Source organism: Galeopterus variegatus, unplaced genomic scaffold, assembly GCF_000696425.1.
Source record: "Galeopterus variegatus unplaced genomic scaffold, G_variegatus-3.0.2 Scaffold621, whole genome shotgun sequence".
In the NCBI taxonomy this organism is placed as follows: Eukaryota; Metazoa; Chordata; class Mammalia; order Dermoptera; family Cynocephalidae; genus Galeopterus; species Galeopterus variegatus.
In genome coordinates this window covers 116,721-128,371 of record NW_007726732.1, presented here as the reverse complement: position 1 = coordinate 128,371, position 11,651 = coordinate 116,721, and the positions used below count along the sequence as shown (strand labels likewise).

The 11,651-nt window shown below is 60.0% G+C and overlaps 1 protein-coding gene across 1 annotated transcript; it reads right to left on the bottom strand.

The window, feature by feature from the left end:
• Positions 1–655: 655 nt before the first annotated feature.
• On the bottom strand, positions 656–11,466 carry SLC4A11 (solute carrier family 4, sodium borate transporter, member 11). Its single transcript, XM_008570627.1, has 20 exons — positions 11,424–11,466; positions 9,902–9,949; positions 7,525–7,677; positions 7,375–7,427; positions 6,652–6,883; positions 6,488–6,569; positions 6,091–6,214; positions 4,374–4,595; positions 4,201–4,315; positions 3,971–4,096; positions 3,778–3,891; positions 3,544–3,676; positions 3,249–3,322; positions 2,517–2,784; positions 2,335–2,441; positions 2,084–2,252; positions 1,822–1,995; positions 1,464–1,659; positions 1,206–1,375; positions 656–1,034 (listed from the first exon to the last, which is right to left on the bottom strand). Exons 1-20 carry the CDS (start codon positions 11,464–11,466, stop codon positions 965–967), a joined length of 2,673 nt encoding a protein of 890 aa, XP_008568849.1. The 3' UTR covers positions 656–964.
• Positions 11,467–11,651: the final 185 nt, after the last annotated feature.

Below are 11,651 nucleotides of genomic sequence, written 5' to 3'. Positions count from 1 at the left end.
GACAGGGTGTCTGTGAACCAGGTGTTCCTGTCCACCACTGCTGCTGCTCCCAGGTATGCACAGGGGACACATTCCCTGCTGTTGGCTGCCATTGTTATCGGCCCTGGCCAACCACCAAATGACCAAGCCTTCTCTCCTCCATCAGTCCCCACATCCTGCCATGTGCAGTTCCCCCAATTCCCTCCAGCAGCACCGTCTGTCACACAGTTGCTGCCCCCTACCTATAAAATCTGGGATTCACACAACAGATGGGATGGTTCAGAAGTGCCGCTGCGACCTACACACATTTGTTGTCAATCTCCCCTCAGGCAGCTTTCACCTGAGAGTCCCAGGGCCCTTTACTGTCAGCCCTGGCAGTCCCACCAGTGACACCCTCCACTCCACACTGCTGTCCACTACCAGCCACAGCGCCTCCCTGGCCCCCAGCCCATTCTCTGGGCCCTTGCACATGCTGTTCCCAGAACACTTTCCCTGCAGGTCCCTGGCAACTCGGCCTTTGGACCTCCTGGACTGTCCACGTTTCACTGTTGAGCCAATATCCACTGTGCAGGGTTCAAGGGGAAAGCCCATAGGTGGCACTCGACAAACATCGGTCCCTTTCATTCCACTTCCCCAAGGCTGGGGTCGGGTAGCAGAGATGGAAGTAACACATAGAAGCATAGAAATAGGAGCTTTATTCTCTAATGTGTATACAGAGAGTTCCTTACACAATCAAGGAAATGGTTTCTCTTTCAGGCATCGACTCTTTTATCAAAAGAAAATCAATCCTGCTTAGTCCCACCCTGGGCAGAAGCTGCCCTTAGCAGTGCTCCTGACCCAAAGCTAAAGGCGAATGGGGTGAGGGTGGGCACACTCCACTGAACCCCTCAACACCCAGTACCTCCACCCCCCTACAGACAGCCACAGAGCCAGCCTGGGAGCTTGGGGACAGCCAGGCGAATGGGGTGTGGTCAGGGCCTGCCAGTCAGGGCCTGTGCTCAGCATCCATGATGTCCAAGTATTTGGCTTCTATGATTCGGGGCAGCAGGATGTAGCTGGAAGGGGAGAGAGAGAGGCAGGAAGATGAGTACTACATCAGAGAGAAGGCTGCAGTGCCCACCCGGCCCACCCTCAGGACCAGGCTGGGCCCCTCCTGCCCACTGCCCACCCACCCCCTCTCCCCTCACTAGGCTGGGCCCTCCTGCCCGCAGTCTGCCCGCCTGTACCGGATGGGGATCATGGCAATCATGATGAGGGGAAAGATCATCTTCATGTAAGGCAGGGAGCTCATGCCAAAGGCACAGAGCAGCAGCAGCTGCAGGACCTGCAGGCCTGTGAAGTAGTGGATCTTCCTCTGGGGCACCCTCCGGATGTAGTGTGTGGGTGGGTAGGCAGTCTGCGGGTGGGCAGCAGGGACCAGGTGTGGGCGGGCATGGGCTGGATCCCCCCAGCCACACACTTCCCTCCCAGGACCCAGCACTCACCTGCTCCTTGAGCAGCAGGGCCACACGCTGGAAGAGCTGGTTGCCGTCGAGAGAGGTGAGGGCAATGTAGAGGAAGAGGCCATAGAGCACTGGCTTGGGGATCCACTGCAGGGGGACAGGCAGCAGCAGGAGGGAGAAGCCCACCAGGATGCTGGCGCCCAGCGTGGTCAGCCGCGTCTCCCTCACGTTCACGATCCTGCATGGTCCCAGGGCCCACCTCAAGTCACACATGCTGTCAGGGCTATGTTACTTTTTAGCCCAAGTCTCCTGAGCCACATCCCTCCCCAGGCGGGCTCCCCCCACCTCAGGGTCCACATGGCCCTTGGCCCAGGCCTCAAGGGGTTACTGTCACACTCACGTCTCATAAATGTGTCCGTTCTCCACACGTTCTTCCACAAAAGCAAGTGCCCGCACATGCAACGGGGAGTGGGGGTAGGCAGCATGGATCCAGGGCAGCCCAAACAGAGACAGCCCTGTGTTGATGATGGCAAGGAGCAAGAGGTCCCAGTGGTAGGCAGTGCCCTTCACCAGCCTGTGACAGAGGGCACAAGTGGACAGAGCCCTGTTGGCCCCTGGAGAGTCGGGCACCTGCTCCTCCTGCCTTCCCCAGCCCTCCATACCTGTTCTCTGGTGCATTAACCAAGGCAGCCACCAGGTTCTGCTCAATGAAGAAGAGCATGGAGAGCAGGAAGCCGAGGCCCATGGCACTGCTGATGGCCTTCAGGGACAGCGAGCGGATCTGCGCGATCCCAAACAGGCTTTTGCTGGGGTTGTAGCGGAACTGGCTCACTGCAGCAGGGGACAGGCTCCTGCTAGGCCTGCAGCCCTCAGGGAGCAACCCCGTGCCACCCCCAGCCCAGTCCCAACTCACTCTTGATCTCCTGGAAGCCGTAGGAGCTGATGAGGGAGAAGGTGAGCACGGCGATGGGCAGAGCGCAGTCGGACAGTATCTCACGCACGTAGGGGTGCAGGTAGGGGCTGGACACATGGGCAGGTGCATCAGCACGGCCTGGGGCTGTGTGGCCCTCCCCTTCACCCCGAGGCCCTCCTCACCTCTTCTTGAACTGGTAGAGGGTGTAGCCCAGCCAGAGCGTGCCCAGCATGATGAGGAGACTGAGCACCGCTGTCGCCCGGCCCAGGTGCCCCGCACTGAGGCTGCCCAGATCCACCAGCTCTGTCGGGCTGGCCAGGAGGCTGGTGTTGAGGGCAGTGTGGTGGCTGGTGTTGAGGCCGGTGCCATGGCCCAACAAGCTCGCCAGGGATGAGGTCCTTTTTACATAGGAGTCGTCAAAGTAATGACCGTAGTAGTACTTCCAGAAGACTGTGGATACAGGCCGACAGGCCTCAGCCGCTGGGTTCTGGGAGGTTGGGGCCCAGCTTCCTCCTGGATGTGGGGTGCAGGGGCCCAGGGGAGGAGAGGGGGAGGGGGAGGGCCCTCAGGGGAGAAAGGCTTCTGGGGAGGTGGAGGGGGAGAGGAATTGGGGAAACTCTGGCTCCCTCTGCCTATCCACCTACCATCCTCACCCACACCCCGCCACTGTCTGTGACACCCCATCACACCTGGCCTAGTGCCTCTAACCCCATCTCTTATCCTGCCTGGGCAGCCCTGTCACCCTCCAGCACAGGCAGCTGCTGCTCTCAGCCAGCCACAGCTCCCAGAGCACCCTTGACCATGGGAACAACCTTAGCTTGAGCCCTTCTTGTCTGCCCTGCCAGGCCACAGCCCAGAGCCTCCATCTCAACTTAGTTCCCTCAGCAGCACGTGGCCTCCCGCAATACACTCACTTTTGACCATGCCCTTGACGGCGTCCACCACGAACGTGATGGAAATGAACAGGGCAATGATCTCCTCCGTCGACCTGCCAGGAGGTGATGTGCCTCTTAAGGGGGGCTACTCTGAGCCTCTGCATGCCCCCCCACCTCCTCCTGCCATGGACAGGAGCCCACCCCGGCCCCTTGGAGCAGCAATATGGTGGGGGTACCTCACCCCCCTAGGATTACAGGGTCTCAGAGGCTGGTATGAGGCTGACCCAGATTCCCAGCCTTGAGGGTCCCAGCAGCTCAGGGAAGGACCCGTCACCTCTTGAAGAGATTCATGACCAGGCTGAAGTTGAAGAGGGCGTATAGCGCGAGGAAGAAACTGTTCCACAGGCCCGTCCATGCATAGAAGGAGTTGAAGTCCAGGTCGTAGTCATCACAGATGACATGGATCACTGCAGGCAGTGAGGCAGGGCGGGTGGTCAGAGCCCACTGGGACCAGGGACCAGGGACCAGGGACCTCGGGCACCATCTCCCGCCTCAAGCCCCACTGCACCCTGGATGTAGAGGGCCAGGGGCGCGGTTGTCAGCAGGATCACCAGCGGCTGCCCGGAGAAGAGCGCGTACAAGAGGCCTCCGATGCTCTGCCCCGCTATGCTCTTCTGCACGTCTGTGGAGGCGGGGAGGTCAGGGGGCACCGCAGCCGGGGGCCCTGCCCAGCACTCCCCTGCCAGCCGCTGGCGCCTCACCGATGGCCCCATCTGTGTTCTCATCATTGAGGGACCCAAAAGCGATTGTGGGCAGGAGGCAGGCGAAGTAGAGGAACAGGGTGGTGGTGATGTACTTGCCCACAGCCTTGTTTTTCCCGATAATGCCTAGGAATGGGGACGGGACAGAGGGTTTGCTGGGGATGCAGGGCAGGCACATGTGGTCCTGGGTCCTGGAACGCCGAGCTCCAGATGGGCCACAGACCACGTACCATCAGTGAAGTCCATTGGGAACATGGGGAACCTGCGTGCGATGTCCTCCCGGATGCCTTTCCCAAAAGGGACAAAGTCCTTGCACGTCAGGGGCTGGGGGAGAGGACAGAGTACCTGTGAGCTCTGTCTGGCCCATGCCTCCCTCCCTCCCATGCCCGCTTCTACCCTGTACCTGCTGGTGGTGTCTGTGGGCATAGAGGGAGGTCATGCTGTATCTTTTCGTTCGCAGTGTCACTGGACACTGGCTCACCATGGTGAGCAGCTGTCTTCGATGCACCAGGGCCTCCTTGAATTCTTCCTCTGTGCGGGTTGCCAGGAGCTTCTGGCGGAAGGTGATGTCCGAGAACATGGTGGCAAATGTGCGCCCCACCTCCATCGCGGTCTTGGTGCTTTTCTGGGGGTGGAGGATGGAGAGTCATGTCTGCAGACCCCGCAGAGCAGATGAAGCCCTGTCCTTGCTGTGCACAGATGTTCCCAAGCAGGTGGCAGGGGCTCTGCCCATGAATAAACTGGTAGCAGATTTTGCTCCCTAAAGTCTAGGCATTAGTGGACCCTGCCACCATTTCCACCAGGTCAGCAGATCAACAGAACTGCCATCGATGTAGTGTTTTTCTTATAAACTCATGACTTCTTATAAACTCAGATATCAGTCTTGTCCTAAGTGACAAAAGTCTGTGCCTTCTCCCTCTTTCAACCCTGTCCATGAACCATGAGCTCAGCGTTCAGCCTCCACCGTGGCAACCCGCTCACCGCCCAGCCCAGGTCCCCTGGGAGCAGTGTCCACCCCATTGTGTTGCTCAAAGCTATAGTCCCAGGGCTCTGTGCATACTACAAGGATACTTCAAAAAGTTCACAGAAAGATTCGTATTATCTTTTAATTCTATTTTTCTTTTTTCTTTGGTGGCTGGCCTGTATGGTGATCCAAACCTGTGACCTTGGTGTTATAAGGCTGCGCTCTAACCAACTGAGCTAACCAGCCAGACCTAATTCTATCTTTCCACGAACTTTTTCAAGTATCCTTGTATACTTTAGAACAGGCTCCTGTCCTCAAGGAGGAGCCCATGTCAGGCGCTGGTTGACCTATCCCAAGGCCCCCGTCTAGTGTAACAACTCAGCTTTCTTAGGACATTGCACCTTGCACTGTCCTGGCACCCTACCAGTTGTACTGCATCTGACCCAGGAGCTGCCCTTCCTCTGTCACCAGCACAGAAACTTTGGAGGAGGTTCACAGCACGTCTATAAGATCCCTGGGAGGGCCATTCCCCTCAGCACCCCCTTTGCCTAGAGAAAGCCAGAGGAGGGCCTGCAGCAGAGGCAGGGCCAGAATCATCAAGAAGCTAATGGATGATTAAGTGTGAAAGCCCTTCCAAGGCCTCTGGAGGGGTCCTAGCAACTTTCTATTCATGATTTTAAAAATCTTTTTCTTTAAAGAGACTCCCCATATTATGTCAGCTCGAGCCCCGACAAAAGCAGGTGCCCTGACCAGGGGGTGGATGGCTCAGGAAGGAGTGGGGGTCCCTGGCCAGCAGATCAGAGTCAGCCAACTAGAAGGGTTAGGGCAGGAGCTGACCAAAGAGAGGCCCCAAAGTTGCAGTCAGGTTCAGTGTTGTTAGGGTCCTTGAATAATAATTGCAAAAAGCATTTCTTTTCAGTCAAGAAGGAAATAAATCTTTTGGGCAACTTCTGGGGAAATTAGGACTTGACAGGGACCTAGCAAGGATGTTTCTGATAACTGTAGGGCAGAGATGAAGGGGAGTGGTGAGAAGGAGGCCTCAGAGGCCAGGACTATGGGTCCTTCAACACATGGGAGAGATGCTGCCAAGGAGAGGGCAGGATAACCTTGGACCCCCCTCCCTAGGAAGCAGAGACACCCCAAGATCTGTACTCACCATCTTGGGTGGGGATAGCACCAGGATGACAAACCGAACCTCACAGGAATTCTCCCCCCAGTTCTGTGGACGAACCAGGCGGCTGATGCACACATGCCGCTTCTGCAGGGCCTTCATGGTACAGCTGGCAGGGACGGGGAGGGTACACAGTACACACATGCCACCCTTGGGAGCTGGGGCTTCCCCCACCCAGAACTACCGACTTTGACCCCTGGTGACCTCTGTCAGGGAGAAAAAAGACCAATTGGGATGCAGTGCTAGGACCCTCTCCTCCCAAATTGGATGGGCCACCAGAACCATGACAATCCCAGGTGGGGTGGCCTCTGCAGGAACATGGGACACCTAACTCCAATGGGATGAGTGGGGCCAGTTTGGGGGCTGTAGCACGGCAACTCACATGATGCAGAGCCACGACTGCTGGTACTGCACCCCCGTGACTGTGGCAGTGACCCCTTGGATGGTATCTGACAGCAGGTGGACTGAGGACATAGTGGAGGAGAGGGAGGTTCAGCCAGCCTACCCCCCTGACCTCCCCCACCCAGGCAGGGAGACGGGCCTTACCTTTCCCCTCCATGGGGGCCGCGGCATCAGTGAACAGCTGGGCCATGAGTTTGTCCAAGTTGCAGTCAGGTTCGGTGTTGTTGGGGTCCTCGGCGAAGTGCCTCAGCATGGCCCGCAGCACATCATCCAGCGAGGTGGCTGTCTCATTGAGAATGATGCTGGCCTGCGCCAAGAAGCCATCTAGGTCCCGGTGTGCGCGGATCTCTTCCTTGAAGTTCTTTAACTTCATGTACTGTGGGGACCCCAGGCACAGACCCACACAGGCTCATGAAAGAGACTGCTGTCACTGCCTGTGCCCCTCCTCCATGGTGGTCCCTGGCTGCCCCAGCCCACCAGGACTGATACCCACTTCCAGGAGGGACAGCCCAGCATGACCAGCCCCAGCAGCTCAGCTAGTTTGAGATCCCTGTGTAGGTCCTTCTGGAGGCGTAGGGACAGGGGGACAGCAGAGAAATCTAAGGGAAGCAGCTACCTCGACCTCCGACTAGGGGCCCAGGAGTGCCCTGCAGGACTGGCCACTTACCTTGCGGGAGGTGTGTAGGAGCACACAGCCACCAGGCCTCGCTTCATCCTCCCCTGGAGAAAAGGGGGAGGGCTCAGGGTGCCATCCTGCCTCTTCAAGCCATACCTGCCCAGTCCCCTGCCTTCCGCCAGCCTGTCCCTGCCCCCATACCAGTCTCGGAGGGCTGCACTTCCAGGTTGAAATTGACAATGGCCACTTACCTTGCGGGAGGTGTGTAGGAGCACACAGCCACCAGGCCTCGCTTCATCCTCCCCTGGAGAAAAGGGGAAGGGCTCAGGGTGCCATCCTGCCTCTTCAAGCCATACCTGCCCAGTCCCCTGCCTTCCCCCAGCCTGTCCCTGCCCCCATACCAGTCTCGGAGGGCTGCACTTCCAGGTTGAAATTGACAAAAAACCGGATGCTCTCGCCAGATATAATGGAAGAGTTGACTGTATCAGAGGCCTCGTCCCCCAGGCTCTCCTCATGGGCTTCAGAGGTGTCATCCATGTCACACTTGTGGTAGCCTAGAGACCTGGCTGTTACCAAGAGAGACCCCCAAGAGGGCCCGGATGTTAGTGCTGCACACCAGAGGAGGGGTTCCCAGCCCAAGGAGCAGGGACCCCTGGACTGTCCCACTGGTCGACTCTCAAAAGGTGAGAGAGGCCTCCCTAGCCCTGCCCCAGCCCCACTCAGAGCATGGTAGCCAGCACAAAGAGCTGGCAGCCCCTGCCCAGTGACTTTCTCCAACATTCTTCAGCTACAGAAACCCGGGCCATGCACTGTTCTGACCCTTCGGCTGGAGAGAAACATGTCCATTCTACAAACTTTGGGCCAGGCACAGGGTGCAGTCATGCAGGTAAGACTGCCTGGCCCCTGCCCTCCCAGAGCCTTCAGGTTAGGGGACCCAAGGGAAGGCAGAGCCACTGCAGTATCCAGACGACCCCTCTCCCCTCCTGCCTTGTTGGCACAGGGTCTTAGACCACCTCCTCCCTAGGAGGGCAAGTGGGGCAAAGCATAATGGCTGAGAGACCCAGTCCAGACATCGGACAAGGCCCAGGAAGCAGGACAGCCAGAGAACTAGATCCAGGGACTGACGGGGGCTGGGACTCCAGAGACGGCCCCATCTCAGCCTTGCCCCCATCGTGCCCCCCATGGTGGGGGAGGGCTATGGCATGTTATCTTTGAGATGCGGGACCCCCAGAGCAGAGGGCCTGTGGCCCCTTTCTTTCAGTCTGCACCTCAATTCCTGCAGCTGCCTCACAGCACAGGCCCCTCCTATTGGAAGACTTCTTGGTAACATGCAAATGTTTTTCTCTTCCCTGAGCCCTGCTGTGGTCCCCTGCAGCTCACGAGAGTTGCCACCCTTGCCCTGATCCCTGGTTCCTCAGGCCCAGTCCCACTCCCCACTTTGATCTCTAGCTCCTCAGGCCAGTCAGTGCGTGCCCTGGGCGTGCAGCTCCTGTCCTCCAAGCTGAGGGCTTTCCTCCCTGGAGGGCCTCCTTTGAGGCTCACTTGGAATGCTCTTCCTCTGGGAGAGCTTCATTCCTAGCCCAGTGCACCTCTTCCTGACTGTCCTGTAGGTCCTCTGTGGTCCCCCACTTGTGGTACTCCCAGGAAAGGGGACCTTGTAGTCCAGACCCCACCAATGACAACAACTGTGCAGGGACAGGGAAGGGTCAGCAGCACGCCTACACCTGCCAGGCAGTGACTCACCCTGACTCACTTCCACCCCCGCTTGCCAGTTTCCTCAGCACATCCCAGGCCCTATTCCCCCAATGCCCTGAGCTCAGTCTGGGCCCCTGCTGGGCAGGAGGGCTTAGGTCTCCCACATCAAGGCCTTGGAAGACAAGGGATCCCCAGCCCCAGGCTTGCACTGCATCCAGAGCCCAGAGAAGGACAATTAGGTCAAAAGATGTCCTCCCTGCTTCTGTTGTGGAGCTCATGAAAAACTCCTTCCTCCCTATTCCAGGCCTGCCTTCTCCAAACGACCTGTTTTCCCCAGCCCCAACCTGCCCCAGCCTCCCATCTGCCACCGCCAGCAGCACCAACTATTCCCCTGCACTGCCTCTCACAGGGTCCCCTTTCTCCTCCCCCTACTTAGCCTCATTACTTAGCCTTAGCTCTTGGATCCCCTAGTTAAGAACATGCCCAGCTGACGCTACCATGTCCCTGGAGGGCTCCTGCAATGCCACGCCCCCCCCCACCTCCTACAGCCCAGCCCATACCTAACCTTCCCACCAGCAGCCTGGTACACAGAGCCCCCATGTCCTGGGGGCACTGGGTGAGAGCACATCACCACTCTGTCTAAGAACTGTCCCACCAAACAACCCTCTGATGGTCAGCCCAGCTCATGGGGCTGGGCACAGAATAGGCTGCATGAAGCCAGCTTAGAGATGTGGGGAGGAGGACAGCTAGAGCAGGGACAACTGAAGCACAGAGAGGTTATATTTCTTTAAAGGGACAATGGCAGCCCCTCCTTCCAGGGCTGGGTGAGGACTGAGGGATATGGGCACATTCAACACTTGGCCTAAGGTTGGTTAGATAACCAGGGCATTGTGACAGTGAACCCTGGGAGAGAACACCAGATGGTCCGCACAGCCCAGGAGGAAGAGCCTGCCCTTCCAGGACCACAGGCCCACCAGGGACCTGCCAGTGTCTAGCTTCATCAGCTGCCCCTTCCACCACATGACAGCCTCTTGGAAGGTAGGCTCCAAACTCATCCCAGAAGCAGTAGTGGAAGGTACTCACTTGAATCCTCAAAGTGCACATTCTGTGACATGGTGGAAGAGGCGCTTTCTGCAAGGGAAGCCAAAGGATTGTCACCAGCCCCATGGACCAGCCCTGAAAAGTCTCCTGTGCCCGCCTCCTTCCCACCCAAGCCTGCTGATTCCTTCTCACCCTTCCCCAGGAACCCAACCAAGGCCACCATGGGGAGAAAGAGGAGCAGGACACAGTGCTAGAGGAGCCAGGGGAAGCCAGCCTTAATTTAAAGAGTTAAATTCTTTAGCCCATCTGCTAGGGGCTGCCCAGGTGGGCAAGGGGCAAGGAGGGGAGGCGTTCTCAGGCTATCCCCCCCCCCCAGTTATTAACAGTACCCGTTCGTTAATCCAGGCTTCTCTGACTGCCTGCAGCCCTGTGCAGCTCTCTCTGGCGGCCTCCCTCCCTGGCTCCTGCGATGCCAAGCCCAGCACCTGACTGTGCCCTCCTCTCTGCACATCGCTCCTCTCCCTCCGGAGGCCGTGAATGCCCATCACGGGCGCAGATCCCCCCGCTGCCCTCATGCGCCCCGGGTCACACGGGAGCCGACCAGGCAAGGGCCTCCTCCCGCTGGCATCACCCCAGTCTCGGGCCGCCTGGGAGGCGGAGCCGTCGGCCCAGAAGGGAGAAGGGGCGGCGGAAGGCGGCGGTTCGAGGGGCACCTGAGGAGGCGGCGGGGGCAGGGGAGGTGAGCGCTCCCCGCGCGGCGCCCCGGATGGTCCGGCTGTTTGTGCCGAGTTGTGCGAGGAAGGAAGCGACAGGAGAGCCGCGTGCGCGAGAGGAAAGCGCCTCCAGACTCGGAGAGCCTGGGGGTCGGGGGGCAGGATGCGGATGGACTCGCGGGGCGGGAGCCGGGGCTGCATCCAGAATGGAGGGCGGGGGCCGTAAAGCTCGCGTCCGCGGCCGCAGGGAGGGACCGTGGCCGAGGGTGACGAGGGTCGGAGGGTGGGGATGGTGCACGCCCCGCTCCCGTCCCGGCGCCCCACGTGCAGGTGAACGGTGGTACACAGCCCGGTTCCTGGCCGGGACCCCGGGCTGGCCCCGAGCTGTCAGAGCGAGTAGAGACCCCCGGGCCCGTGCGGGGCAGGAGTGGACGCGCTTCCCGCAGCGCCGGGGACTGGAAGGAGCCCGGGCAGAACCCGAGACGAAACTTCCCGAGGCGGCGGCGTGCTCGGGGGTGCTGGGGACCCCACCGCTCCGCCCTGCCCACCTCTCACCCCCCACCCCTTCACCGGGTACATCGTTGGTTCGGAAACGGTTGAGAATCTCACGACGGCGACAGCGGAGCATTAAGTCAAGCGCGCAGCGCCTACCACGCTGCCCCGGGCCTCCGCACACCGCCCGCGCACAGACCGCACTCTCGCGGCCTCCCGGCTGGGAAGCCCCCACAGCCCTCCCGCCCACCGGCCCCGGGCCCGCGCAGGCCGGAGACGCGCGCGTTCTCGCCGGTGCCCCGACGGCTCCGCGTCCCCGCCGAGCACGCCTTGGCTGTGCAGACCCGGGCGGCACCCACCGCACGGCCGGAGATGGAACACGCGCCTGGTGGCCATGGCCATGGCACGTCCGTCCGCCCGCCTGGGCTCCGCGCCCCGCGCTCCAGCGCTTCGGAACCCAAACTTGGGGACTCGGGCGGGCCGAGGTGCTAGCCGGCGACACACCCCCGCGCCGCGCCTGGGTCCTAATGCCGATCAGACACGCCGCTCCGGCGCGGGTGGCAGTGTCGCCGAGGGCGGGGGCCGGC